This window comes from Frieseomelitta varia, unplaced genomic scaffold (assembly GCF_011392965.1).
Source record: "Frieseomelitta varia isolate USP_RPSP 00005682 unplaced genomic scaffold, Fvar_1.2 scaffold_786, whole genome shotgun sequence".
In the NCBI taxonomy this organism is placed as follows: Eukaryota; Metazoa; Arthropoda; class Insecta; order Hymenoptera; family Apidae; genus Frieseomelitta; species Frieseomelitta varia.
The window spans coordinates 12,808-37,774 of record NW_025110574.1 but is presented as its reverse complement, the minus strand read 5'-3'; the positions used below and the strand labels follow the sequence as shown (position 1 = coordinate 37,774).

General features: G+C 48.0%; 1 protein-coding gene across 5 annotated transcripts in view; it reads left to right on the top strand.

The window, feature by feature from the left end:
* The window catches only part of LOC122535884 (probable nuclear hormone receptor HR38), a 37,674-nt gene extending 12,707 nt beyond the window's left edge, over positions 1–24,967 (top strand). For 4 of the 5 annotated variants that reach the window (XM_043667769.1, XM_043667770.1, XM_043667767.1 and 1 more), the window contains exons 2-8: positions 16,751–16,977; positions 18,940–19,169; positions 19,459–20,001; positions 20,159–20,483; positions 20,621–20,929; positions 21,302–21,536; positions 22,029–24,967. In XM_043667769.1, the coding sequence (XP_043523704.1) occupies positions 16,751–16,977; positions 18,940–19,169; positions 19,459–20,001; positions 20,159–20,483; positions 20,621–20,929; positions 21,302–21,536; positions 22,029–22,285 (2,126 nt within the window). In that variant the 3' untranslated portion in view covers positions 22,286–24,967. The remainder of the gene's footprint in view (positions 1–16,750; positions 16,978–18,939; positions 19,170–19,458; positions 20,002–20,158; positions 20,484–20,620; positions 20,930–21,301; positions 21,537–22,028) is intronic. The other variant, XM_043667768.1, reaches the window with a different exon arrangement.

Sequence of the window (24,967 nt, the reverse complement as noted above, 5' to 3'; positions counted from 1 at the left end):
ATGGTTGACGATCCTGTCTCTCGCTTGTTGCCTCGCGCTTGCCTCTATCAACTTGGTATCGTTTCTGACATGAGGAAAGAAAGGTATCGAGCATCGTGCTCTTGGCAGTGTAGGTGTCTCGCAGTGTCAGCTGGTGAAATATACGCTCTCCAAACAGGAACTAATTAGTTTACGGTCGTTCCGTTGCCTCATAAACGACCCGGTAATTACGCGTGGACGTGTAAGCGCAATTAATTTACGTCGATGGGGAAAAATGCCGTAGGTTTCGCGTCATTTCCTGTTACCGGCGGAATACCTTGCTCGGAATACCCAGACGTCAATCGAAAATCGTAGGCGGTGATCGTTTTTACCAATAAACTGACACGTGTATCCCTCAAATTCTTTTTATTCCCCGAAAAAAAAGAAAATAAATAAAAAAAAAAAACACACGACATCGATGCAACAACATTCCACCCACGACGATGTCTCCTCTCTTCGACTCGTTCCGCGCAATGATAGATCTGGCTCCAATTTCCTTCGACTCGGATAGAAAGCACTCGCGCCCGTGCGGATTCTTTCTTCCCCGTGTTAACCTTATTTGATTTCTCATGAATCGAGGATTAATCGTCTCGGACCAGTGGGAGGGGGGAGTTCAATCCGAACACCGTAATAAAGCGGTTAATATCCGTTAATTATCCCTATCGGTTAGCTATCGGAGCAATTAGGACCGCCAAGTACCATACCTGTGTATACATATGTGTATGTACAGCAAGACCGATCAGGGGAACGAGCTTTTCTCCCAGGCGGTGGCTATCAACGAGAGATCGTATCCCTGGTTTCGGGGTCACGGAACCTGCAGCTCGTTTCCGACCACGGTATGGGTGTCGCGTATTGCCTGGTCTGGCGCATACCAACCAGAGAGATCCTATCTAGCGCGTTGTCGCGCCGGCACGCACGCACACGTGCACGCTACCGCACGCCGCCACACGCTTCGCTCGCCTGTCCCCGCAGTCCTGGCTGCTGTTGCTGCTGTTGCCGTCTTTCCTTCTCTTACACTTCTTCTCCTCTCCGCCTCTCTCCCCTTTCTCTCGCCGCCACCGCGCGTTGCCATTCCGCCGATCGCCACCAGGGGATCACCGACAACACAGTGGAGAAATTTCAAGGAGAAATCGAAATCGACAGGGGATCGGCAGCCGAAAGCTGCTCCAACGAGTAACGTTTGGATTTCCTCGGCCGGATCGAAGTTGGGAAAGTGAAGAGGGGAAAAAAAAAAAAAAGAAAGAAAATCTTCGAAGGACCTTCGGGTACGACTAAGTTTTTCTTCGAGAGTTCGAGAGATCGTAAGGGAGTCTCATTCGGATTGATTTTTCTTTGCCGTTGAGATAGATATTATTACCTAGTAATTATTTATACAGTGCGGCTGAGTTAATACGAGGATAATTATCGCTCGAGCAGTTTCGCCTGTATCGCCTGTGGATTTTCGCTCAATTCGATTTTAACTCAAGGCGGAAGGCAGCCAGGGAAGGCATACCACGTAGTTTCTCCACGCTCGACAGACTTCTATTTTATCTATACGCCTTTGAAAATCAATCGAACGACTTAACAATTTTCCACGTGGATTAAAGGAGATAAATAAGGGGGATTGAAAATCGCGGGGCACGCGGAGAATTCATTCAAACGGGGCGGGGGGGGGGGGGGAGTAGTTGGACGGTCCAGCGAGTGGATTCGGTGGTTATTAACACGTCGAAGGAACAGCAACAGGTTCCGGTGCTGGTTGGTTTTCTTCGTTAACGTTAATGCCAGGTTGCAGCTGATTAATGAGACTAATAACTCGCGTCCGCTTACGTGAGTGGCGCATTACACTTTGCGAAATTGTTTGACAGGTGGCACGTTTCTTAATTCACATTGATTCGGTTGATTAACGAGCGGTATAACTCACACGGCGAGGCGAAGGTTGGCCGCGATTTGCACGCGTTATATGTTCAGATAATAATGATTCTTCTTCGTCTCGCTCTGGATCTCGAAATAATCGAGAGTTGAATATTAGATCGTTGAACGAATCGTGACGGTCATTGATAGCTGTCTCGTTTCAATTCCCCCGACTGATTGATTGCCGCATGTTTGCAACGTTAAAACGAACCATTTAAAGATGCCTTTGTTTCCTCGTTTCGTTCTCGAACGTAACCGGTAACCGAAATGTCACCAGCGATAAAAGATTGGTCGCTCCCGCTTTGCCAGTTGTCTCGCGAGTTGCCGGCTAACCTGGCGATCGATTTTTCTCGGCGAACGCGCAAGGACGATCACTGAAGACGATTACCGAATACTTGTATCACCTGGTTGCAGCGCTCGTCCTTCACCTTCAACCGCGTTTCACTACTGTTCGCGTATCTCGCCACGGCCCACCACCAGTTTCACCATCGATTTTCGTCGTCGGCACTCGTACAACCTTCTCCAAGGGCGTTCGAGCCTCCGCACTCGCAATTTCCACGCTTTCTTCCACCCTGCTTCGTTTCTCGATTCCGTGTTCGTTCTATCGCTCGTCGGGGCAACGAATTTTTTATTTCGAGTCGAAACGAAATTTGTTGTCGAGTGAATTATCTTAGGATAAAGGGAAGATTAAAAATGTCGGTGGATACCCACGCCATCTCCGCCTTATTACATCGTCGGAACGAGCGTGTTTTCCCGCAGCTGCGAGCGCTTTTAAAAGTGGACAAGGGCCGGCGGAGTTGTTCGTTCGCTCCTCGCCTCGTCTAAATTTACCGTGGCAATTACACGGATTGTAACCGGTTCTGACTTTGTTCACTGCGCTTCATTGACTCTACGGGCTTGAAGCCCCGCGCCAGCTTTTAAACGTTCCTTTGCGATTTCCAACCCGATTTTTCCAGAGAAACACGCGTCCGTTTAACACGCTCTCGTTCTATTGTCTTTAGTTTATCTCTCCGTCTTCTGAAAGTTTCAAAGTCTTCGATTCGCACGATTATTTAGAAATTCGTATTCTCTCTCTCTCTCTCTCTCTACGTGAATTCGGTTCAATTTGGTTGGTAAATCGACGTTGCAAATCTTTAAACGCAACTTAACCACTTGCACTGGCAAATGATTGCGAACCATAACGAGTGACCAAACCCTATACAATAATTCGTCGCTTTCTTTTTGAACTCGTCGGTATGATATCACTGGATAAAAATTATTGGAAAATAATAAATTTATCATTTGTTTCCCCTATTTTGTTTTACTTATATATACTTAGAACCGAGAGAATATTACAATTTTGAAACAAAAAATTCTCGACGTGCGTGGCAAGAGGTTAACAACAAAGCACAAAGTAGAATAAGAATCGAAAAATCCGTGAAATGTAGGACGATGATATCAGCTCGATTACGATGCTAACCGGATGGTGCAAGAAGATACGCGATAATAAGCAGCATCGTGGGATTGGAATAGTCGCGTTGACGTGTTAATTGACTGACAAGAAGAAAGTGATCACGCCCAACTGGTGGCTAGACTTCGTTGCGGCGTGCTATTCGAAAAATTTAATGATGGAAACTCGGTTGGAAGGAAGAGAGGAAAGTGAAAAAAAGGTCGGCGAAGAGAGAAGCTCGAGAACTCTCACGGTCTGCCTGTCTCGGGCTCTGCTTGCCCACGTGTGTTGCTCAGATTTCGTAATGAAATTGCGGCTGCGACTATAATTTGCCGGCGCGATGCACGAGCCTTTATCTGTTCGCATTCATCGCGTTACGATCGTGTCAGATGGGTTCAAACTACGGTCAGGCCATCGTCTGCATTGTGCCGGTCGATGATTATCTTTCGAGTCAGGCCGTTCGAGTGCCAGGCTTAGGTTAAGTACTCGATCGAGGTACACGTCAACCCGATGGAAATCGTCGTTTCATACAATAAAAGATCTTTCCGTCGTCGATAAATTGGTTTCGAGGTTCGTAGCTTGTACCGATCAACGTCTGAATACCATCGGCCGTGGTGTGCTCGATCGTATTACGCTTGAACGACACGTTGAATCCCAACGTCGACGTCGAATCCTTTTCAGCGAGTAATAAAGATTACGAACCCGCTTTGTCGCGAACAGGAGGTGGTGTTCACGAGGCTAGATACGCCAGTCACCCAGAGTGTTGCGTTATTCAGACACGTGTATCGAGTTTCCCAATAATTATAGATCGTTCGTTCGTATCCCCTTGTATTTATCGCGTTACACCGTGTCGGAAGAATTCACGGGCGCACCACCCTGTCTGCATTCTGACGAGCGATTGTCTTCAGGCTGCGTGCGCGTTCCTACAGGCAATACCACAGTCCCCGTTGCGAGGATAATGCACACCGGCATCCGGTGAAACACATCGCGTATCAATACGTACGTACGTGTTGGCTACTTACTTGGCGCGTACGCGATCAACGGCCCTGCAATTACTCCCTCGTGGCGGTTTAACGTGTCATTAGCGCGAGTTACGCGAGCAAACACGCTCGAGAGGCTCGGCGTGTTAAAGATTATGTCGTTGCGTTGTCGAGTCGATCTCCTCGTTGATTTTCTCCGTTACAAATTTTTCTCAGTCGATGTGTTTCAAGTGTTCTCGAACCCTCGAACTTTCGTTAGTCGAATTGTAGAAAATTTAAAATTCATTCGGAATCCATCGATTAAGATCGAAGAAGAGTAGTCGAAAAGACGACTGTCGGAAACAAGGTGTCTACGTGTCTTGTTGACCGAAGCAACGATAGTCGAAAGAATAGAAAGTTGGTAAATTCAGTCGAGTCAGAGCGTAACGTCTGATCTGTTCAACGCACAGAGAGAGAGAGAGAGAGAGACCGTCGTATTTGTCAGTCGTTTCGTGCTTCCATTCGTGCAGAGAGATTCGAAATTTCGTGTTGTCGAGTCGTCGATCAAACAAGGAGAACGAGGCGGAAGAAGAAAGTGCGAAACGGTACTTTCGATCGACGCATCTCGATACACTGGAATTGTACACGGTGACTACTACTCGATACGTCGATCGCGAATTTGCATGCGAATGATCGTGCAACGGAAACCAGAAAGAGGGGCCACAGACGGTAGTAGGGACGAAGAAAGAGCGATGCAAGGCATGGGAAATGTTCGGCCCTTGAAGCGTGTATCGTCGTACACAGCCGAGCGTGCACGCGCGAACGAGTGTCTGCCGCGGGCGATGTAGAAAGCTGGATGAGATTAGGGTACCTGTTGCGAGATTCGTCGGATTGTGTTTATACCTACTGTTCGTATGATTTCTGTACTCGAATTCGACTGCGGACGAACCTCCCGGCAGACGCGACGTTCGATTTCGTGGCGAGGACCGTTGAAAACCGTAACGTGAAAGTTGTTTCGCCCGCGGATATCGTGAAAAAGATGGTGTAATTGGTTTCGAGACTTGGTTGTTCGCTGGCTTGTTTTGATACCGCCATATCGGTTATCGTATGAGAAAATCAGTGGATCGTTAAGTGGATGCTAAACGGAAGGGCGTGTAACGTGATTTCTGCAATCCTTTGTTTCTGCAAACGATTTAACGAAAGGAGTGATTAATGGGACACGGATAAATGGACGCGAGTTCTTGAAATTAATTGTTCGCGACGGAGCGGCGATGGTGTTTGAAAGGAGGAGGGAAGGGGAGCGTGTAACGCGTGTCTGACCAGTAACCGCTCGTTCTACTCCGCGCTTCTCCGCGGAGAACAGCCACTACGGGGGAGGGAGGCGAACGTGTTCCAAACGAGGCAACAGCCACGTTGTTGCACCGTGTTTACAACATGGTAAAAATTGATCGAGTCTTATTAGCCTGGACGGTTAGGATTCCGCGATCGGCCGCTTTCTAGCCGACTTAGCATTATCATAGCTCGCCTTAAACCGGCATGCGGCCGGCGAGCACGTTGATGTTACGCGTTCGCCGCGCGGGCAAAAAAGCGTCAGCTATTTCAATTACGGTATATATCGGACGGACGGCCGTTTCGATTTTCTCGTCACGAGCGAGAGGAGAGGCTTTAGAAAACAGCGAGAGAGAAAAACCGGCTCGCTTAATCGATCTTTGATCGCTTAATCGAGCTAGCCGATGCTACCGGCTTGCGACATCCGACAGGTCTAGAACCAGACGCGCCAGGCCAGAGGGAATCGAGTCGAATCGAATCGAATCGAATCGAGAAAGGCCTCGAGAGCGCGAGGTTTCTTGGCTCGATCCAGCTTTTTGCGATCCATCGCTCGATCCATCTCATCCTATTCCGTAACACCGCGTACGCAGTGTACCGATCGGTTCGGTTTTCTCGAGTGGCCGCGAATGGCAAACGCGAGATTCTTCTTGCGCGTCGGCCATTAGCGACAACACGAATTTTTAATAGCGGCATACGTTCGCTGGTACGGACAACGAGCGAGATGCGAAGACGTTAGCAGATAGACGTTCTGGCGTGGATCGAGCGTGGATTTACGACGGAGGATCGGACAAAGATCACGCGGATCGATACTCGCCGCTGGTTTCCCACGAGCGTTTCTTCAGCGCGGCCGAAGAGATTGCAGCGTTCTATTGCAGCCAATACGCCGCGCCGCGAAGAAACCTGTCCGACAAAGTTTCTTTTTGATTGAACACACACGCTTTAGCCTAAGTGACCCTATTAGTCGGTGGTTATCTTGGCTGTGACGTGCCGCGTAGACGCGGTGACCCCGGTAAATCCTTTCTCCTCGACGTGTCGGGGACCGGTTGCAGCCTCCTTCGCGCAGCTGACTTCCAAGCCAACTGCCAAGCGCATCTTCCACTCGGCGATCGCGCGTGTATTCGCCCGTGTCCCGCATCCACGCGTTTCGCCGTGTCTGATTCAACTCGCGTGTCTCGCGACTCCGTGGATCGCAGCTCGCAATAGCGCTGGAACGAGCAGTGTCTTTTTAGGAACGACGAGTTTGCGAGATGATTGCGCAAGCGAGAAGTCGCGCTCGGAGTCGGCAATAATTTCGTCGTGCTCGCCCGTACCCTGTAGAGAGAAAACGTGTTTCTTATAATTAGTTGCTCGTTACGCTCGGTCGTCGTGTCCACGATGAAAGGCGCGATACGTCGGCCGATCGATGTAAAAAATGTCGGAATCCAGTGTTCGCCGTTGTGATCGTTCAATTACTGGATATTCGATGACTGTGTACACACGTCGATCACACAGGGGATATTGTCCTTCGAATGGGAGGAGGAACAAAAACCGCGAGCCCCCCCGCGATCAGCAGCATGCGTGAAACGTGTCTTGATGAAGTGCGATTACACAGGCTCGTACGGTGTTGATTGAACCGATAGGGATCTCGTTGATGCTTTTTCAAGCCGAGCCAAGTCCGAGCCTTAACTCTTCGTTGGATCCCGTCTTGTTTCCCGGTGATGGTAGCCGCTGCACGCTTAGCTCGAGACAAGCTGTCGTCGAAGAACAGTTCGCGCGACGCGAACCTACAGGAATCGCGTAATTGATGGAACCGCACGCCGGATTGTGTGTGTGTGTGTGTGTGTGTGTGTGTGGAACCTCTGGCGAGATCGTTTCGCGGATAAGTTCTCGGCAGCGCGTGCCACCGCCGAGTGCACAAATTAATTCTATTTTCAAGTGTCGCTGATGCATGATGTCGATTGCGCAAGCGAAACTTCAACGCGTTGCACAATCCGTGTACCTATGGAAAAACGGAACGTACGAGAGAATTGAAATTTGACCTACTTGAAAAAACATTCTGTCCCTCCGCGGCGAGGATCGGAGAACTGGCAGTAGCTCTGTCAGTCGGTGTGACACAATGACGAGTGATTTCTCACACAACGAAATAAATATTTTTCGCATCTACGGAAGAAATGATTCGCTGATCGAGCAAACATTTGTTACGTAGTAAACATTAATTAGAATGGCAAATTATTTCCTCTATTTTTAACCACGGCAGGTTGGAGAACACAACAGTTCTCTCCGTTGATTGCTTTCTCTCTCTCTCTCTCTCTCTCTCTCTCTTCGTCTGGTTATCTGTCGATCGAGCCCGATCGAATTCGACGAGAGCATGTCGTTCTTGGTTCCCTCTGTGCGTGCGTACATCATCGATTGGACTTGGAGCCGACGAGAGTGAGAGGACGGGCAACCGGTATCGTACGCCGGGGGCGGAGGGAGGAAAGACGATTCATCCCACACAAATATACGCAGGTCGGATCAGAGAAGTTTCAGAGACACGTCCCCGACACGTCGTCGAATGTTTTAACAGCGTTGCGTTGCTTAACAGGCAGGAATTCGCGAGCGAATCGCGCGCACGTGGACGCTGCATTTTATCACCGGACAGCGGCGAATCGTGGTTGTCCTTGAGCATCGCGAGACGATAGTCTCATCTCGAGGACGTCTCATCCCTGCTTCACGCCTTCTCTCGTGATTTATTCCGAGATTTCTTTCTTTTTTTCTTCCTTTTCTTTTTTTTTTTTTTTTTGCTGGAAATCGATGGGATTACGCGTGATAATCGTAAATTGCCGCGTTTCGAAGCGCCGCAAGATTCGTCTCGCTGTTCGACGAGTGAACGGACGGGAATCGATTGAAACGGCCTAGCAAATGTCAACAGAAGAACAGGGATTCTTAATTGCAATAGGGATTCGCGAAGGATAGCGTGAAAGAGGAAATAAAAGAAGGAGATAATTAGGATACGATAACCAGGCTACGATATATAGTTCGGTTTCTACTCAGTCTTGAGATGCTGAGCGAAGCATTGGCATAAAACCCTTCGTGTTTACACCTGAATGTCCAATTTATGTAATAGATAACGCTTTTAGACTGTAGAACAATTTATGGGAGGGTACAAAGCCGCTCGAATGATCGACTGCGCCAATAAAATGGTATAACTATCCGACTAGTCCTTTCACCGTGGAATTCCAACAGATTCCTGAAACCGTCGAACTCTTTGTTTCTAAATTCTTCGTAGAGAACTCTTAACTCGTTCCAAACGAACGTGAATATAAATTAATCCGGGATCAAAGTAACAAATGCTTCGTTCTTTTATTTAAATCGCCAAAAAAGAAAAGGAGCAATCGTTTCAGCAAAAGTTTCAGAGTTAACGAATTAAAGAGTCCCCGCGTCTGGAGACAATTATAAATTCTGAAACGCCTCGCACGCGTTGCAACGTCTGCATCTCCTTCGCTTTTTATCAGAATTTCCCCCTTACGAACGCGGAGAACGTAACGTGGTAGTCGACACGTGTTCATAGAAAATCATTTATTAATATTCAATATTCGGTCGACGTCAAGTTTGTCTGGAAACCGTTTCTAGCCGAAACTCGACTAGTTTCGATCGGCTGGATTACGATTAAGACCGGTCGAACCTGCCGAACATGCGACTTCTTGCATAACTATACGCCACGGCTTCGTGGGATGCACGGATTCCAGACGATCGTTGCACGAATCGCGTCAAATCCTCTGCTTCTTCTCTTCCTTAACGAAACGCAGAAATCGGCAACTTTCTGTCAGATTCTTCCCTCCTTTTTTCGTTTCTCTATTCCCGACGAGATTGCGAATACTGATAGAACATTTACATGAAATTTGTCAGCGGACAACCAGTTTACATGTTATTGGAGTATCGTGTAACAGACCTTTGCTCTTTCTCTTCATCGCTTGTAAATTTTTGTTCCATCGACGAAAGTTCTATCGTAATTAATCATTCAGAGATAGGAGATAGCTGTTATGCTAATCCCTTGTCAAGCGTGTTTTTCTTTTCACAGCTCTTAGCAAGAGACACAAAAATGTTGCAACAGACCACGTATACGGAGATGATCACGTAGAATTAGCTTCTTCAATGATTACAGACGATGCCGAGTAGTCACTCCGCGAGAAGGAACGAATCGCGGCGTGGAAAACCTCGTCGTGAAATCGGGGAAATCCACGACGCTGTTGCGGTGATCTCGATGCCTGTCGAGGCGGACGCTTCGCGACGTTCTGCCGCGTCGGCTCCTTTGTTTTCCTCGGCGTTCTTCGGTCCGAAGAGGAATCAAAGGATCGATATATGAGAGCTTGAAACACGCATGCGAAGATCAGGATATGGGTGGAGTCGCCTCGTGCAGCCATTTTGACTCTCTACCGTCGTTCGTTTCGATTCGCTTGGATCCTTCATCGTTCCCATCGTTCCCTATCGTCGTTGTGCATAAATTTTTCAAACGTATGGTCCCTTCTCTTCGCCGCTCTTCGGCTCTTCCTTCCTTTCCACCGTAGGCTGGCGAAATTATGTCGAATTTCACAACACGATGCGCCACTGGAAGTGTAATTGCAACGCCGGCAGCGAGCGGCACGGCCGGTTTTCTATTTGCTTATTCTTTCATCCGAAGTATGCAGGATGATTGCTTATGCGACACCTAGAAAAAGTTACCTACGTTCGACCACGTTCCTCTTCTCTCTCTTTCTCTCTCTCTCATCTTCGACTGACCAGTCAAAATGAAAAAGGAAAATGATCGAAGGAATCAAACCTCGATTGAATTAATACCGTCACGTGTTCTTCTTGGTTTGTTCTTGGTTTCCGAGCGAACGTCACGACGATCCCTCGTAAAATTTCATAGCCTGTAATTATCGTAATAAAACTTTTCTAGTCTGCTGATTTATGTAGATATTTTTCGCCTGTTTCTCCCGCGTTCTCCTGCTCGCTGATCGTCGATAATTTACGATCATCGACGTCCAAGCCGTCCGAATATCGCCGTAAGTGACGATCCACCGCCGAGACTTGTATCTCGCGGGTACAGAATTCTTTTCGTCGAAGCTTTACGGCTGAACTTTCGCCAGGATGTACAGGGTGTCTCTTTAAACCGTGATACACATTGTGTCTCTGTTCGCGCGATTCTTCGGCGATTTTGTGTCACGGCTCGAGGCGTCCACGAACAGAGAAAATTGCTTACATCGTTCCCTAGCTATCTATCCCTAGGTATATACTTTCTCCTATCGTATCGATTAGCAAACGAGGATATCCAAAAGTCATTAAACTTCATGAGAACCAGTATTTTTTTTCTCCTTTTTTTCTTTATTTCCCCGACAGCAGACTCACAATCACGACTCATCTCCCGTCAGAAGGTAGCCGAACCACGTCAATATGCAACTTTCTCTTAAAAGCCTTCGGGAATCTCTAGCATCTTGCTCAGTCGTTGAAACATTTACATTCAAAGGAAAACCCAAATTATCCAACAGGATGAAAAAGGGGGAAATGTTCGGGACGAGGCGAGAGGAATTCTAATCAAACGGTGTAACGTCCACGGGGACGTCGAGACGAGCAAGAGGAGATACCTGGCGAACGACAGCGGTGCTTGCAGCGATTACGAAATTCATTCGGCGGTGTTTGTTTGCGAGCGAGGATAATCCTAGCGTGCCATCGAAAAAGCCTGGCTATCGTCCTGTGTGTGCCACTGAATGTAGCCGCGGCTGCATTGCAGCTGCACCCACGAGTCACACATCCTTCGTCGTGTCGTTCCCTTCTCCACCTTCTTTCTCTCTCTCTCTCTCTCTTCTTCTTCTTCGTCTTCTTCTTCTCGTTCTTCTTGTCGTTCTTGTTGGTCGTGTCACGGCACACACGGTGTACCCTTCCCACTTGTTTATTCCACGGCGCCTGGCCTGTGCACACGCGTGGTGTGCGCAAGTACGTGTGTGCATACGCGGCGGTGCACGCCGAGAGAGCAAAGGAGAGTGCTCCGGCCGGAGCTAAGCCGGTCTCACGGTAGTTCTTCGGGGTCAGGGGGCGATATACCTACCTACCTACCTATCAGCCTGGCTGCTCGAGCCTGCGTGTCGCAAGCGACTCTCCGTATCCTCCTTCTCTCTCTCCTCCCTCGCGTCGTGGTTCTACGTCGAAGCTCCTCTTTCACCTCGTTCGACACCGTAAACCGCACTCTAACCCGGAGACCACGCGAGCCGCGACTCGCTCGCTCGCTCGCTCGCTTGCTCGCGAGCGTCTCAAACGGCCTTTGTATTCTTATTGGCCGCGCTGGCAACCCGGCGAGCCAGCCTTTTATCGGGAGAGGTCAATCCACCGAGGAACGTATCTAATCTTTCCAGGGTATCTGGACAATTTGTTTCCAGCCTGGCTTTCCTGGTCCTGCTTTCACGGAATCGCGATTCGATCCGTGTTTCTTCTCTCCTCTCCGTTAACCGGTGCGATTTTGCTCCTTTCCGTTCGTCGAGGTTGTCGATCGGTGGTGGATTTCGCGTTCGCGAAACCCAGCCAACGCGAAAACGGTTTCTACCGAACCGTCGAACCGTTGTAGATAGCCGGTTGTTGTGCTGTTGCCTCTCTCGAGGTAGTATCTTTCGATGCCGAAATGTTTACGATAGCAATAAAAGATAGCAGTCGCGCGGGAGTTTTCTGTTTGAAGTTGCGGTGAAATCTCTGTCGAATGGGAAAGGTAAATCTCGGAGGAACACGTTCCGCCGAATGAGCGTTTGGCAGAGCGATTAGCGCGTTGAGTGGTTCGCGAATCTTTTTTTGTTTTCATTTGCTTTTTCTCTTCGATCCGTTTTTCGTGCGAAGAAAGCCTCAAGGTCCATCCAAGCTCGACGGAATTGCCAGGCAGGTGATAACTCGATCACGAATGGTGAATGGACCGTTAATGAACTGTCGAGAGCGACGATAAGCAGGGATAAATAATGCATTACCCTTCGAATGAAACGTGGCGGTGACATGGGAGGATGATTCCGGTTTCGCCGAGAGACGTTTTCGTGGCTGTAATTCTAATTACGGTGTCATCAATCTTTCACTAAATTCAGCGAAAGAGAAAGCTGCACCGACCGCGCGCGTTGGACCAGTTTTAGAGTGCACGCAGCGTGGAAACTTTCAAATTAACTTATGTCCGATTCGACGAGCCCGCCGCCACTCATTCGACTTTCCACGCCACGAGTAGGTATACATGAAATAAAACTTCGTGCCGGATTAACGCCGAGGGAAATATTCCACGTTGGAAAACGTTCGAATATTGACTCGTAGATAAATTGCATGGCGCGTTGATCGTCAATTCTCTTCAATATTCGAGTAGTCGAGGGATTTAGATTGCGAGAAAAGAATTGAAAAATAAAAAAGGCAAATTTCATACCCGGTGTGCAAGCACGAAGGAAAAAAAGAACGTTATTTTAATTTAATAGTGAAAGTGCTAAATAAGTTTCTCAATGCCTCTAGGACATGACTAAGAAAAATTAGTGCTATAATCAACGGTACGTAAGTATTGGTTTGCCTCTTAATGTTAGGGAGATCGGATGATGCAGCATCTGCAATGATTAGTGCATGTTATTCGTGCGGGTCAGGTTTTGAAATCGATAAGCACTTCGCTACTCTGTACGCACGTTATTAAATAATAGCCGATTCGAGCGTGAAAGTATGAAATAGCACTTGTTCACGGATATGTTACCAACAACTAGCCCTTCGTATCAGTCAACAGAAAAAACCAGCTTTTCGTGCAACTTCTTTCTCTCGAAGCGTATATAACATGCGATGAAATTGGGATTTCCAAAAATAAAGGAGCGGTAAGAAGTGTAAGGACAGGACCAGAACAGGAATTTTAGCTTAAGAAAGGAGCGTAGCAAAAAAGTAAAAAAAAAGAAATGAATAAATAAATAAGTAATGCATGGACCAAATGCTCCGTGCCGAAGAACGAAAGTGAGAGAGATAGGAGAGGTGATAGCAGCTTCAAGACAAATAAAATTCGACGAGTGCTGAACTGCTGAAAGGAAAGAATCGAAAAAGAGAGGCCGGCACACGATCGTCCCTACTTAGCAGTGAAAGGGTTAATTACGATCGTCCAACCAGAGAGACGCTCGGCTCGTGTGGGCGAACCGATGCAAGCTTTAAATCGAAGATATCTCGCCGCGGGATTACATGTCGCGTACGGCTGCAAGACACGATCAGGTCCTACTTTCTCTCGCGCACGCACGCTCACCCACCACCGGTTGCTAACGTCGTTAGGTGTGCCTGCATGTGAGACGCGTCGATTGATCGGCAATATAATTCTCGTAGCTCGGAGGTAACGTTACAACGAAGAAAAGTCCTGTATTGCGTTTATTAATAGCGTCTTTCTTTCTCTCTTGTGCCACTCTCTCTCTCTCTCTCTCTCTCTCTCTCTCTCTTTCACGCCGTGCATGAACAACGCATTAGAAAGAAACTCGTTGCCAGAATGAATTATTCATGAAGGATATCAATTATCTGCTGAAGCATAAAATAAAAACATCTGGCTGAACGATCGTTGCAATTAGCCCGTAGCTCATAGGAATTTCACGCCTAATTATGACGTGTATCGCTCGTTCGGCGTTACATTTGCCATCGACAATGACGTCAGCGATGCCGATTCTTCTCCCGAGGTAAAAGCGGGTCGTTCAGTACGAAGCCGTTCATCACTTCAACGAGTCTCGTAATTCTTACAAATCGTCGGAATTCCGCGATTTCCGATTTGCACAACCGGGGAATCTGCTCGTTAACAGTCGATGACGACACAGTGCGTGTTTCTCTCTTGGCCGATTACGTCTAATAACTCACGCAAACCACCTGTACGAACGAATATTGAAAAATTTTCGTCCGCGTGAAGAGACTTGAATGCATTCCGACGCTCCGATCTTAGTTGGATCGGGTACGGGCGATCGGCGACGATCGGGAGTGGAGTGTGGAGAGGAAGAAAGCGACGAGAGGATCGGGATGCAGGAGAAGGGAAGGAATCGAGTGGTTTAATTCATGAGAGAGCAAATGGTTGAGAAACGGAGCAAGTGGCGGTGCGCTTCGTGGCTGCACGTGGTGGCACGTGGAGAGGCGTGGTTCGTGGGAGGGCCGTGTATACCGGTGTAATCCACTTGGCACACGCTGTTCGGCTAACCCTACTCTTTCTCGTCCGTTCGCTACCCTACCCTGACTACTTCTGCCTTTACCCTGCCTACGGTGTGCTGTCGGTGCTAGCGTTGTAGAAGTTAATCGAGTCCTTCCGTGCACGTGCACACGGCTCAGGTGCAGCCTGTTTTCTCTAGTATGCGCTCCCGTAGGTGGGATCGGTTCCACTCGCGCCTCTCCTTCGCGGTCTCGCTGATTCCCGCTGTCTGATAGGGTTCATTGTTTTGAATCGAGCTATCTTAATTGGCCGAGCAACCACCTTGCGCGGGTTACAACGAGAGAGAGAAAGAGAGAGAGAGAGAGAGAGAGAGAGAGAGAGAGAAGGAGCGAGGAAAGGTTTGGATGAGAGAAAGAGAGAATAGGCTTATGACTTTTCGTTAAGGTAATGACAAACTCGCAGCCTGATCGATCTGACTTGCCACTTGAGATTTATGGCTGCATAAATTCGATGCCAGCTACGTTTGCATCGATACTTATCGAGCGAGCCTTGTTATTACGCGCAGCCCCTTTTAACTTGCCGTAACCGGTGTCGCTATCGCATCGAATCGCCTCGCATCCTCTACACCCCTCTGCAATTAATCTCCGCCACGGTGAAATCGTCTACGATCGGGGAACGCCGTGTATTACGACGTGAAAAACCGCTGGGTGGTCCTCTCACGATCTCCCCCACCCGTTACGAAATTTAATTGAATCTGCCGCCTAGACGACTGTGACTATCTCTCGTTTGCATCTTCCCCGATCCACCATCGCTCCTCGAAATGGCGGAGAACTTGAAAGAGTAAAACGCCGCATCTGTTTACCCGTCACTTGTTAACGTCACTTTCTATTCGTTGTATCTCGCATCTGACGTATCAATTAATAAGACTTCTTTTACCATGGAAACGAATGGAAATAATGGAAACGCAACGACAGGTATCTAACCGGAGATTTCTCGTGCTTTTCCACGTTTATCGAGGATTTTGTCTCTCTCACGGACAGAAGTTAGAGATAAAGATAAAAGGAGAACGATCTCACTTGTTCATTGCCGATAGCGTATAGTCATCCCTCGGGCGTTAGGGATAATATCGTGTAATAATAATCGAGCAGGGGGTATGGCTGTCTGCATAGGACGGTAGTATTTTAAATGCCAATGATTTCATGTCTCCCTGGGGTGTCGGAGTTTACCCTATATAGGACGAAACGCCGGCATCGAGGACCTCAGTCGAGGACGAGAATTCGACGATTAGCGAGTCAGTAGCGGACAGTGATAACGACGAGCAGCGTCAAACGAGAGAATCGGGAACCAGTGAAAGCAGTTTTCGAATTCCATCGGCTACTACAAGGCCATCCTTGGCCTGGTGATCGAAATTCACTCGTATTTGCTGGAATCGATTTGTTCAGCGCGTTCCTCTCTCTCTCTCTCTCTCTCTCTCTCCCACCGAATTCATCCGAATTCGAGTTCCATCGACTCTGAATTGGCCACCAGAGATGATCACCATGGACGCCAGTCACTCTCAGTATCGCAGATACTGTACGTACGCAGTTACGTACGAGATTTACCGGCCGCGTCAGGTCTGGACACAAAAGAAAGAAAAGATCGCGGTATCTTTCCCGGATAGAAATAGTCTGGCGCGCATATTCAACGCGTCGTCGCGCGGAATACGTGTCAGAAAGTTTCGTTCCTCATCCCTCTTTGTTCTATCGTGGAACAATAAACGCGTTGGTTTTAAACCAAGGAGCTTTTCAACACATTCTGGAACATTGTCCTCGATAGGACGTTATACGCGAGCGGCGTTTGATTACAGAGAAGGGAGAAGGTTTTATATTACAGAGAGATGCGTCGCTTATACCGCTGTAAATTGCCCTCTTTCTGCCGTCTCTGTAATTGGTATCACGAGAGACGGATAACGTCTCAAAGATGTTGGTGGCGTTAGGTCGAAGATGGATCTCCTGCTGGCGCAGTAGCTTCAGGGTGTGTTACGTTCTGTTGCAGGGCAGCTGCATTCGCCGAACGGCGACAGCGATAACAGCAACGGTAGCCAGCGCGCGGTGGCTATTACGCGCAACGACGTAGAGCAACATCAACAGACACATCGCCAGCGGCATCAACGACAGGCGACAGCCAACGTTCCAGTTCTCGCCTGCACGAATCAGTCTTCTACAACCACGACCAGCACCGCGTTCACGGTAACGTCAAGTATGCTTCTTCTACAGACACAGGTAAAGTAACTTCCGGGATCGCGCTCTGCGAAACACTCTCTCCCCTTTATTCTATGTTATTAATTATAATCAGGTCAGCAACAATTCACTCCGATCCGCTACGCTCACCCCTTTTCCAGTGACATTATATTCACGACGCAATACCGTCCGATCGATGATCTTTTCCTGTCGTACCTCCAAATTTCACGCGATATAGCCCTGCGCGATATACCCCTCTGTCCTGCTTCACGGTTCACCTGCTTCTTCATCTTCAACGTTTCGTTTCGTTCGAAAATTCCTCCTCGGTCAGTGATCCCTCGCCTCCGACTTACTCCTGTAATCGACTTAATTGCGTCACGGGACAGAAGTTCGGACCCGACTCTGCTACTCGCGATCGGTAACAGAACTGATAATGATAGCTGGCCACGGTTACGCGCAGAAACACGTTTCTCAATGCGATCGGAATTCACGTCGTCTGGCGGATACCAGCTGGTAATTATCGAATCCCGTATTTAGCGGGGCGCTCAGGCTCGCGGTACTTTCACTATTTCACTATCTTATCTGTCCCCGTAGTCTTCGAACCCCGCGAGCCTAGCTCTCGACCCGCAACGAGATCTGCCCTCCTACGTTCCACCGTTCTCGATCGTCATCTGCATTCGCTTATCGTGCACCATCTGCATTCCTGCCCACGTACCCGGATCTCCAGTGTCGTCCTACCTGTTTCTATCCCTTCCCCCTGCCGCGCATTTTCCGTCCCGCAATTCCGTCTTTTTCGTTGGAGATCGCTCGTCTGCGGGATCGTCACGCGTAATGAAAAACAACCTGACACAACGCTCGGTCGTGGCTCTGCTACGAAATTAGTATGTAATCCCACGTAGAGAAGCTAACGCGCGGTCACGCTTCGACGGTGTGGTAATTGCTCGTAGGATGTTTTGCGATGAGGAATGGGGAGTTGAACGGCTTTGGAAGAAGTTGAGGCCGTTTAGAAGGCCGTAGCGAGGGTTATGACAGGCTGGGACTTCGATCGTCGGTCCTCGAGGGAGCGATGAACGAAATGTCAGCCCAGAAGCGGAACCAACCCGGCAAATTGAATATCCGACCCCATCCTACCTTCCTCGTACTGATATCCTCCAGTGCCTACCTGGCCAGACGTTTTTTTCCGTGTCTTTGATTTGCCTGCGTTGTTGTCGCCGATTCGACGAATTTGCTCTCCTTCCTTCGAGAAATAATTGCTGCTTTAATTGCTACATTTTTCTCCTTCTTCTCTTGTCTTTATTTCTTTTTATTCGCGTGCCATCAACGGTTGCACTCGAGCAAAATGTCAGTTGATATTCATAGTAATATTCGTGGGACGAGGTAATATTTACGACGAGACAGGGAGAGAAGTTACAAATCGAGACATCGATGTTTGTGCCGTCAGGTATCGGATGGTCGATAGAATTATATGACTGATCGTACATAAGTTTCGGATTGGGAAAACGGAAAGATTCGCTCGATTTGATTTAACGTAGAAATCTCCGCGCGGTTGTCTGAGTTATAGACAACACGCGATACGAGAGCCAGCTTCGTTCCTCTCCGACATCCTCACTGCGCACCTCAACTGTACATCGATGGCTCGCAATTGCGGTCGGACAATGTTACCGCCTTACAGTCGAGTACTTCGATTTGCCGTTCGCGCGGCTCTCCCGACGTTGTCCGGTTTGTAGCGACAGGAGATTCGACTCGTGGAATCAAACGCTCAAAATTATCTGGGATCGACAGATACTTCGCGGTGCCGTTTAATTATCTTCTAACGTATCTTTGTTCGTTTGAAAAGACATTGGAGCATCGTTGAATCTTTCTCGCAGGATATTTAAAAATTGTCCTCTGTCAAGTTTACGATGCAAATTTGGAAATTGTTGACAATCGTTGAAAATTGTTCAAACGTTGCACGAAGTTCGATATTAGAAATGATCCAGCCAAGGTTCGACGCGATTTTTCCAGAGCCCGTTCGGATGTAGCACTCTGGCGGATTTGTTGAGCGCCTCATACACGGATCCAGCGGACGCTGGAAGTCTACCCGAAGAGCTAGATCCGTTTCCGGAACTGCAGCTGGGTAACCCTCAAGGAGTACCCACGGCTGACGAGTCAGCCCAATCACATCACCAGCAAGCACCGCAGCCGCCCCCGTCAGCAGCGCCTCTCGCCGAGGACGTCCAGCCAGACTCGCTTAGGTACCGTTCATTGTTTTCAACCTGTGCATTTCACCTTTCGTAGATAGAATCGTAGATAGATGCGGCCGATAGGTGTGGGATAAATCGCATTTGTGGCATTGTTTCGTGACGCTTCTACGAATCTGCATATTCCGCGCGCGAGTGTACGTGCGAGATTGCACGTTTCATCGTGCGATTTAACGATCATCGTCAGTAGCGGCGCGGAGGGGGAGGGAAATCGTAGTTGGCATTTCGTCGGGAAGAATCGACCGGTCCATTGACATTTAATTCTGATCTCTCTGTGACGCAGTTCAACACCCTTGCCGAGCTTCCAAGAGACGTACACGGCTCAACGGTACACGAGACAGGAACTGCAAGTTCTCGGCATCAAGATGGACGAGGGCGAATGCTACGATAATTCGGTGTATCCGTGCGCCACCGGCCATTATCCTGCCGAGTTCTCACCCGCGCTGCCCTATCACAATCATCAGCAACCACCGCAACAACAGCACCATCATCACCATCCTCAGCAGCAGCAGCAGCAGCAGCAGCAGCAGCAGCAGCCAGCACCGCCTCCGCAACAGCAACATCATCATCATCACCAGGGCTATTTCCCAACCGAGACGGCGTTAACTCCAACCACCGCTGTTCTCTCGCCGTCGAATCATCGACAAGACTCGCCGTACGGCGCGGTGGTCAGTTTACCCATGGTGTACGGCCCACCACCGACCATTACCGGCGGTACCACTCCGGTCGCGTCGACAGATCTTTATCCCACTGTTGACAACGTGGTCGTAGGGACGCCTCGTCCACGGAGATCGTCCGTACCCACGCAACGGTCAGAATCCACGAGGTAACGTCCACGAATAATCGTCTTAAGCTTGAAAATTAACGTTTCTGTTTGAAAGGAATTTCGTTGGAATTCCAACTCGTCTATCTTGGAATAAAAGAAGACAAGTTTGTGTTGGTTTCAATTCGAGATTTCAAAAAGAAACGTCTTTCGTTGACAGCAGTGGCAGTACAGATTCCTCGAAGGCACGCGGCGGAAGCGGAGGCACCGGAAGCTCCGTGAGTTCTCCATCCCCTGGAAGCGGCAACGAACGAGCACCGCCGAGTCCCAGTCAACTTTGTGCCGTTTGTGGCGATACGGCAGCGTGTCAACACTACGGTGTGCGTACCTGCGAGGGTTGCAAGGGATTCTTCAAGAGGACCGTGCAGAAAGGCTCGAAGTACGTGTGCCTGGCAGAGAAAGCTTGCCCCGTTGACAAACGGCGGCGGAATCGTTGTCAATTTTGTCGCTTCCAGAAGTGTTTGATGGTCGGCATGGTGAAAGAGGTGAGTCAATACTCAATTCTCAATAATGAGTTATCCGTCGTGAAAGAAATGAGAATTCATAAAGAAATAATCAGGAAAAAATTGTAAGGATATCGATAGAGATATCGAGAGTAAGGGGAGGTATTATTGTTTAACAGGTTGTCAGGACAGATTCGTTGAAAGGTCGCCGAGGTAGACTACCATCGAAGCCGAAATCCCCGCAAGAATCACCGCCAAGTTCCCCGGTTTCTTTGATCACAGCTTTGGTTCGTGCACACTTGGACACGACACCCGATCAGGCGACGTTAGATTACTCGCAATACCGGCAACCAAGTCCTGGCGATCTACCCATCACAGAGGCGGAAAAGACACAGCAGTTTTACAATCTTCTCACCACGTCCATCGACGTGATTCGTACCTTTGCCGATAAGATACCCGGATTCACGGATCTCGTACGGGAGGATCAGGTTTGTACATTTCTTCTTCTTTTTTTTTTTCTTCTCACGAACGATCGTCATTAACCTTGGATGATTTCTCGTGCAAGCACACACGAGTCGCGATATATTGTTCATTATGTACATTCGACGGGCAGACAATATCTGTAAGGGAAGCTTTCATTAAACAGATCGATAGCTTGTACATTTTCTAAAAGGTCAGTCCTGACGAGACTACGACATGTCTAATCGACGGTCTGATTGGTCGGTTGTCTAGCCTGCTAGCTTCGAGCTAGTGTAACCCGTCTTCCACGACTCACGCAAATCTTTCATACATACGGTGTATTTCATAACATTTTTTTTTGTGTAACGCGTGTTTTTTTTCGTGATTGCCCCTGCCCGTAGGAGTTGCTTTTCCAATCAGCCAGCCTGGAACTCTTTGTTCTTCGATTGGCGTACCGCACAAAGCCAGAGGACACCAAGCTGACGTTTTGCAACGGTGTGGTTCTCGCATTGGAACAGTGTCAACGTAGCTTTGGCGACTGGCTCCACAGTATCCTCGAGTTCAGCAAAGCTCTTCACATTCTCGACGTAGACACTAGTGCTTTCGCTTGTTTGTGCGCTCTCACCCTCATTACTGGTAAGTTTCGTCAACTTCGTGTATGTTCCTCCTTGTTCGAGAAATCTCGATCATAGGCAGCGAAACTTATTTCTCTATTCTGGTTTACCCTCCTTTCCACTCTCGTTTGTCCGGCGACTCTCCATTAGGCGCGACCGTCTGCCAGATGAATTATTTATCGATCAATCGGTTAGATATTGATGCGACGACGAAAAGAAACCGCGATCGTTCGTGTTCGTTGCACGCGATACGTCGACGCGATTTTCCACGCGAGTTGCATGTGCGTGCTCTTTTTTTTCGGCTAGTTCGACGACGTCGTAGAAATTACGATTGCACGCAACGTCGGGTTACCCCCTTGCCGTTTAAATTGGCCAGGGGATCTCGGACAACCTGGTAATCCTCGTCCTTAAAGTTATCGAATAGCTGAAAGTGCGATCGATTGATAAAAAAAAAAAAAAAAAAAAGAAAAAGAAAAAGAAAAAAACGCGTGTGTTTCTCTGCTTGAAATTACAGCAAGGTACGGCCTGAAGGAGCCTCATCGCATGGAACAGCTACAGTCGAAAATAATCTCGTCCCTTCGCGATCATGTCACCTACAACGCCGAGGCTCAGAGGAAAGCGCACTATCTATCCCGTTTGCTAGGTAAACTACCGGAACTGAGGAGTTTGTCGGTGCAAGGGCTCCAGCGTATCTTTTACCTGAAACTGGAGGATCTGGTCCCGGCGCCACCCATGATCGAGACGATGTTCGTCGGTAGTCTACCCTTCTAATCGCCTTCTCAAGCGAAGCCTAAGGCTGTATCGTCGCGTAGAACAGTTCAACTCTTGAGATCTTGTGCGGTTGCGTACCTACTCGATTAAGTTTCCTTAGTTCTTATACGTATACATAGGTTTTTATTATCTTCTTGCGTGTACCCCTCATGGTTTTCACACAAGTATCGACGCGTGGATCATCGGTATACCCACTCGAGAGTTAGCTCGACAGAGAAAGAAAGAAAGAAAGAGAGAGAGAGAGAGAGAGAGAGAGAGAGAGAGAGAGAGAGAGAACGAGCAAACTCCAGTCTTGAGAGGACGACGAAGTCCTCTTCCTGTCGAAGACTTGTTGGTCTCGAGGCTAACTCGTCGTCTGGGCGTGTTTAGCAAATACATAGATGCGTGCATGCGATCGAGCATCGTGTGAGTGGACGTTGGAATAGATGCACAGGCGAATGGACGAGTCGGAAGACGTGATTTGTCGCTAAATTTAAGACAAAGTTCCACGGTGTATGTATGAGAGACGGGTGGATGAACGGGGCGCGTGTCTTCGTGATGTGTCAGCGAGCAGACGTGACTGCTCGTCCTGACAACTGTTACTATTGTTACTACTATTATTACTGCTATTACTATTTTATCACTGTAGGATGTAACAACTATTCTTGCTATCGAAAGTAACGACGCCCAAGCAATGAAGGTGGATCCGATTTCTCGGCGAATTGTCGGGGCAACTACAGAGAAACGGCAGTGAAACAAACGATAGATTTCCCTTTCGTAACGAAAAACGAGCATAAGAGAAACGCGAACGAGCACGATGGCATCACGGACGATTCATCACGAAGCGTGTTATTAACTGGTAATTCCAAATGCTACGCTATTTCTCGTAAACATGCACAAGATAATCGAAAAGAAAAAAAAAAAAAAAAGAAAGAAATAATACCATACACGTTATATACACGTATCATACGTACACCTACACACGAATTTTTATCACTTTTCTACCTACTTTGTATAAGTCGCTACGTCAACGAACAAACCTACGTTTCTTTCATTGCTAGTGCCGTGTCGATCGTTCCCGACGATTCGTCCAATCGAGGCGAAATTCCTCTTCTTTCGGTGAATAAACGTACTTACTACTCGTCGAGGAGAAAGAAGAGAGACGACTCGCAACATATCAGAGCAACGACGGAAGAGCGGAGACAAAAGTAGATTCCCACATGTGTTACGTTACTAATTGATATTCCTTTATCCACTCTGTGTCCCAACTCCTAAACGAATCTCGCTCTTCCGTGTTGGTAGTTTAGGTGTATGTAGGTCGTGACTGTGATCACACTCGAACGTCGCGATGATGCTAAAGAGAACCGTCGGTAGCCAAAAAGAAATATGAAACTCCTCGTTTTCCGATTTCTCGACTCCCTATGCTCTTGTTCATCCGATATTCGTGCCCTTCGGCTTACCAGCCTCGTCGATCCGAGGCTAATCGGTGCTGTTCTCCTCTCCAGATCCTCGATCGCATGGAATTTAGTATCATTGAAAACGTGTGAGTGTCTTCCAAGTCACGCGGTCGGAATTCACCCGGCCCAAAGTAATTACCACTATTCTTGCGTTAATGTGATTTTAGACAGCTAAGGGAGAAGAAGAATGAGGTAGGACTCGGGCTTAGCCAATTGGCTGCACGATTCGTCTGATCGGATGTAAAGAGAGATACATACGGGAGATACATGCGTGCATATCGTTATTTCGATCGCGATCGATTGGCAGTGAAGCAGTGGCTTCGTCACGAGTCCGGCATAAAGTTACCTATTACGTTATGACATTTATTTTTTAATTAAACTAACGTAGAAAGTCCTATTTATACGTATGCCGCGCCGCTATTACTACTTATACTATTACTTGCTACTTATTAATTACTATTACTTAACTACTACTTATCGCTAGCATTACGATCTTATGGCGTTACTATCGCTACTACCGCTGTTACCATCCGCTACCTTCTTACCACCACCTTGTGTTACCATTACTTGCTAAATGCGTAAGAAACATCGTCGACGTTAAGCACTCTTCGCCGCAGCAGTGTATCACCGTGAAGAAGAATTAGACATCTCCTCTAAATGTAGAGAACTGATTAGCCCTTGGAATTGGATTGCACCGACTCGCGTGATCCAAAGAAGCTGGAAGTGATCCACGATTTATCTAGAGAAGAATTGGAATCATGCTACATCAAGAAATCGCTGATCGTCGGTTTAGTTGGCGCAAACTCTTTCCAGCATGGCCCGTTGAAAAAATGGTCGTCCTAACTGTTCGGCAAACAATGCTTTCCCCTTTTGTGTGTATGTTACTTGTCAACGTAAAAGTACAGCCCAGTAAATCAATTCAACCGATACAGCGTTTACATCGCAATATTAATCTTAGTAGGCATGTCTAATTTCAGAAAGACACGTTCCGTCGTGGCGATCGCCGTCAGCGGTTCTTTTAACTTAACAAGAGGCAGAAAACACGTTAACGATACATATAAATGTGCACAATAGGTATAAAATAATTACGTGTGTATACGTTATTCTCTAATTGCCGTGTGTATCCGCAAATGTTCAATGCTTCGTAAGGAGACAGAGAGAGGATCCGGGCTTAATTTCGAGCTGGATCGTTCTCGATTTTCCTTCTTCTTCGATCTCTGCGCGAATCATAGTTCCTTCAAGAAAA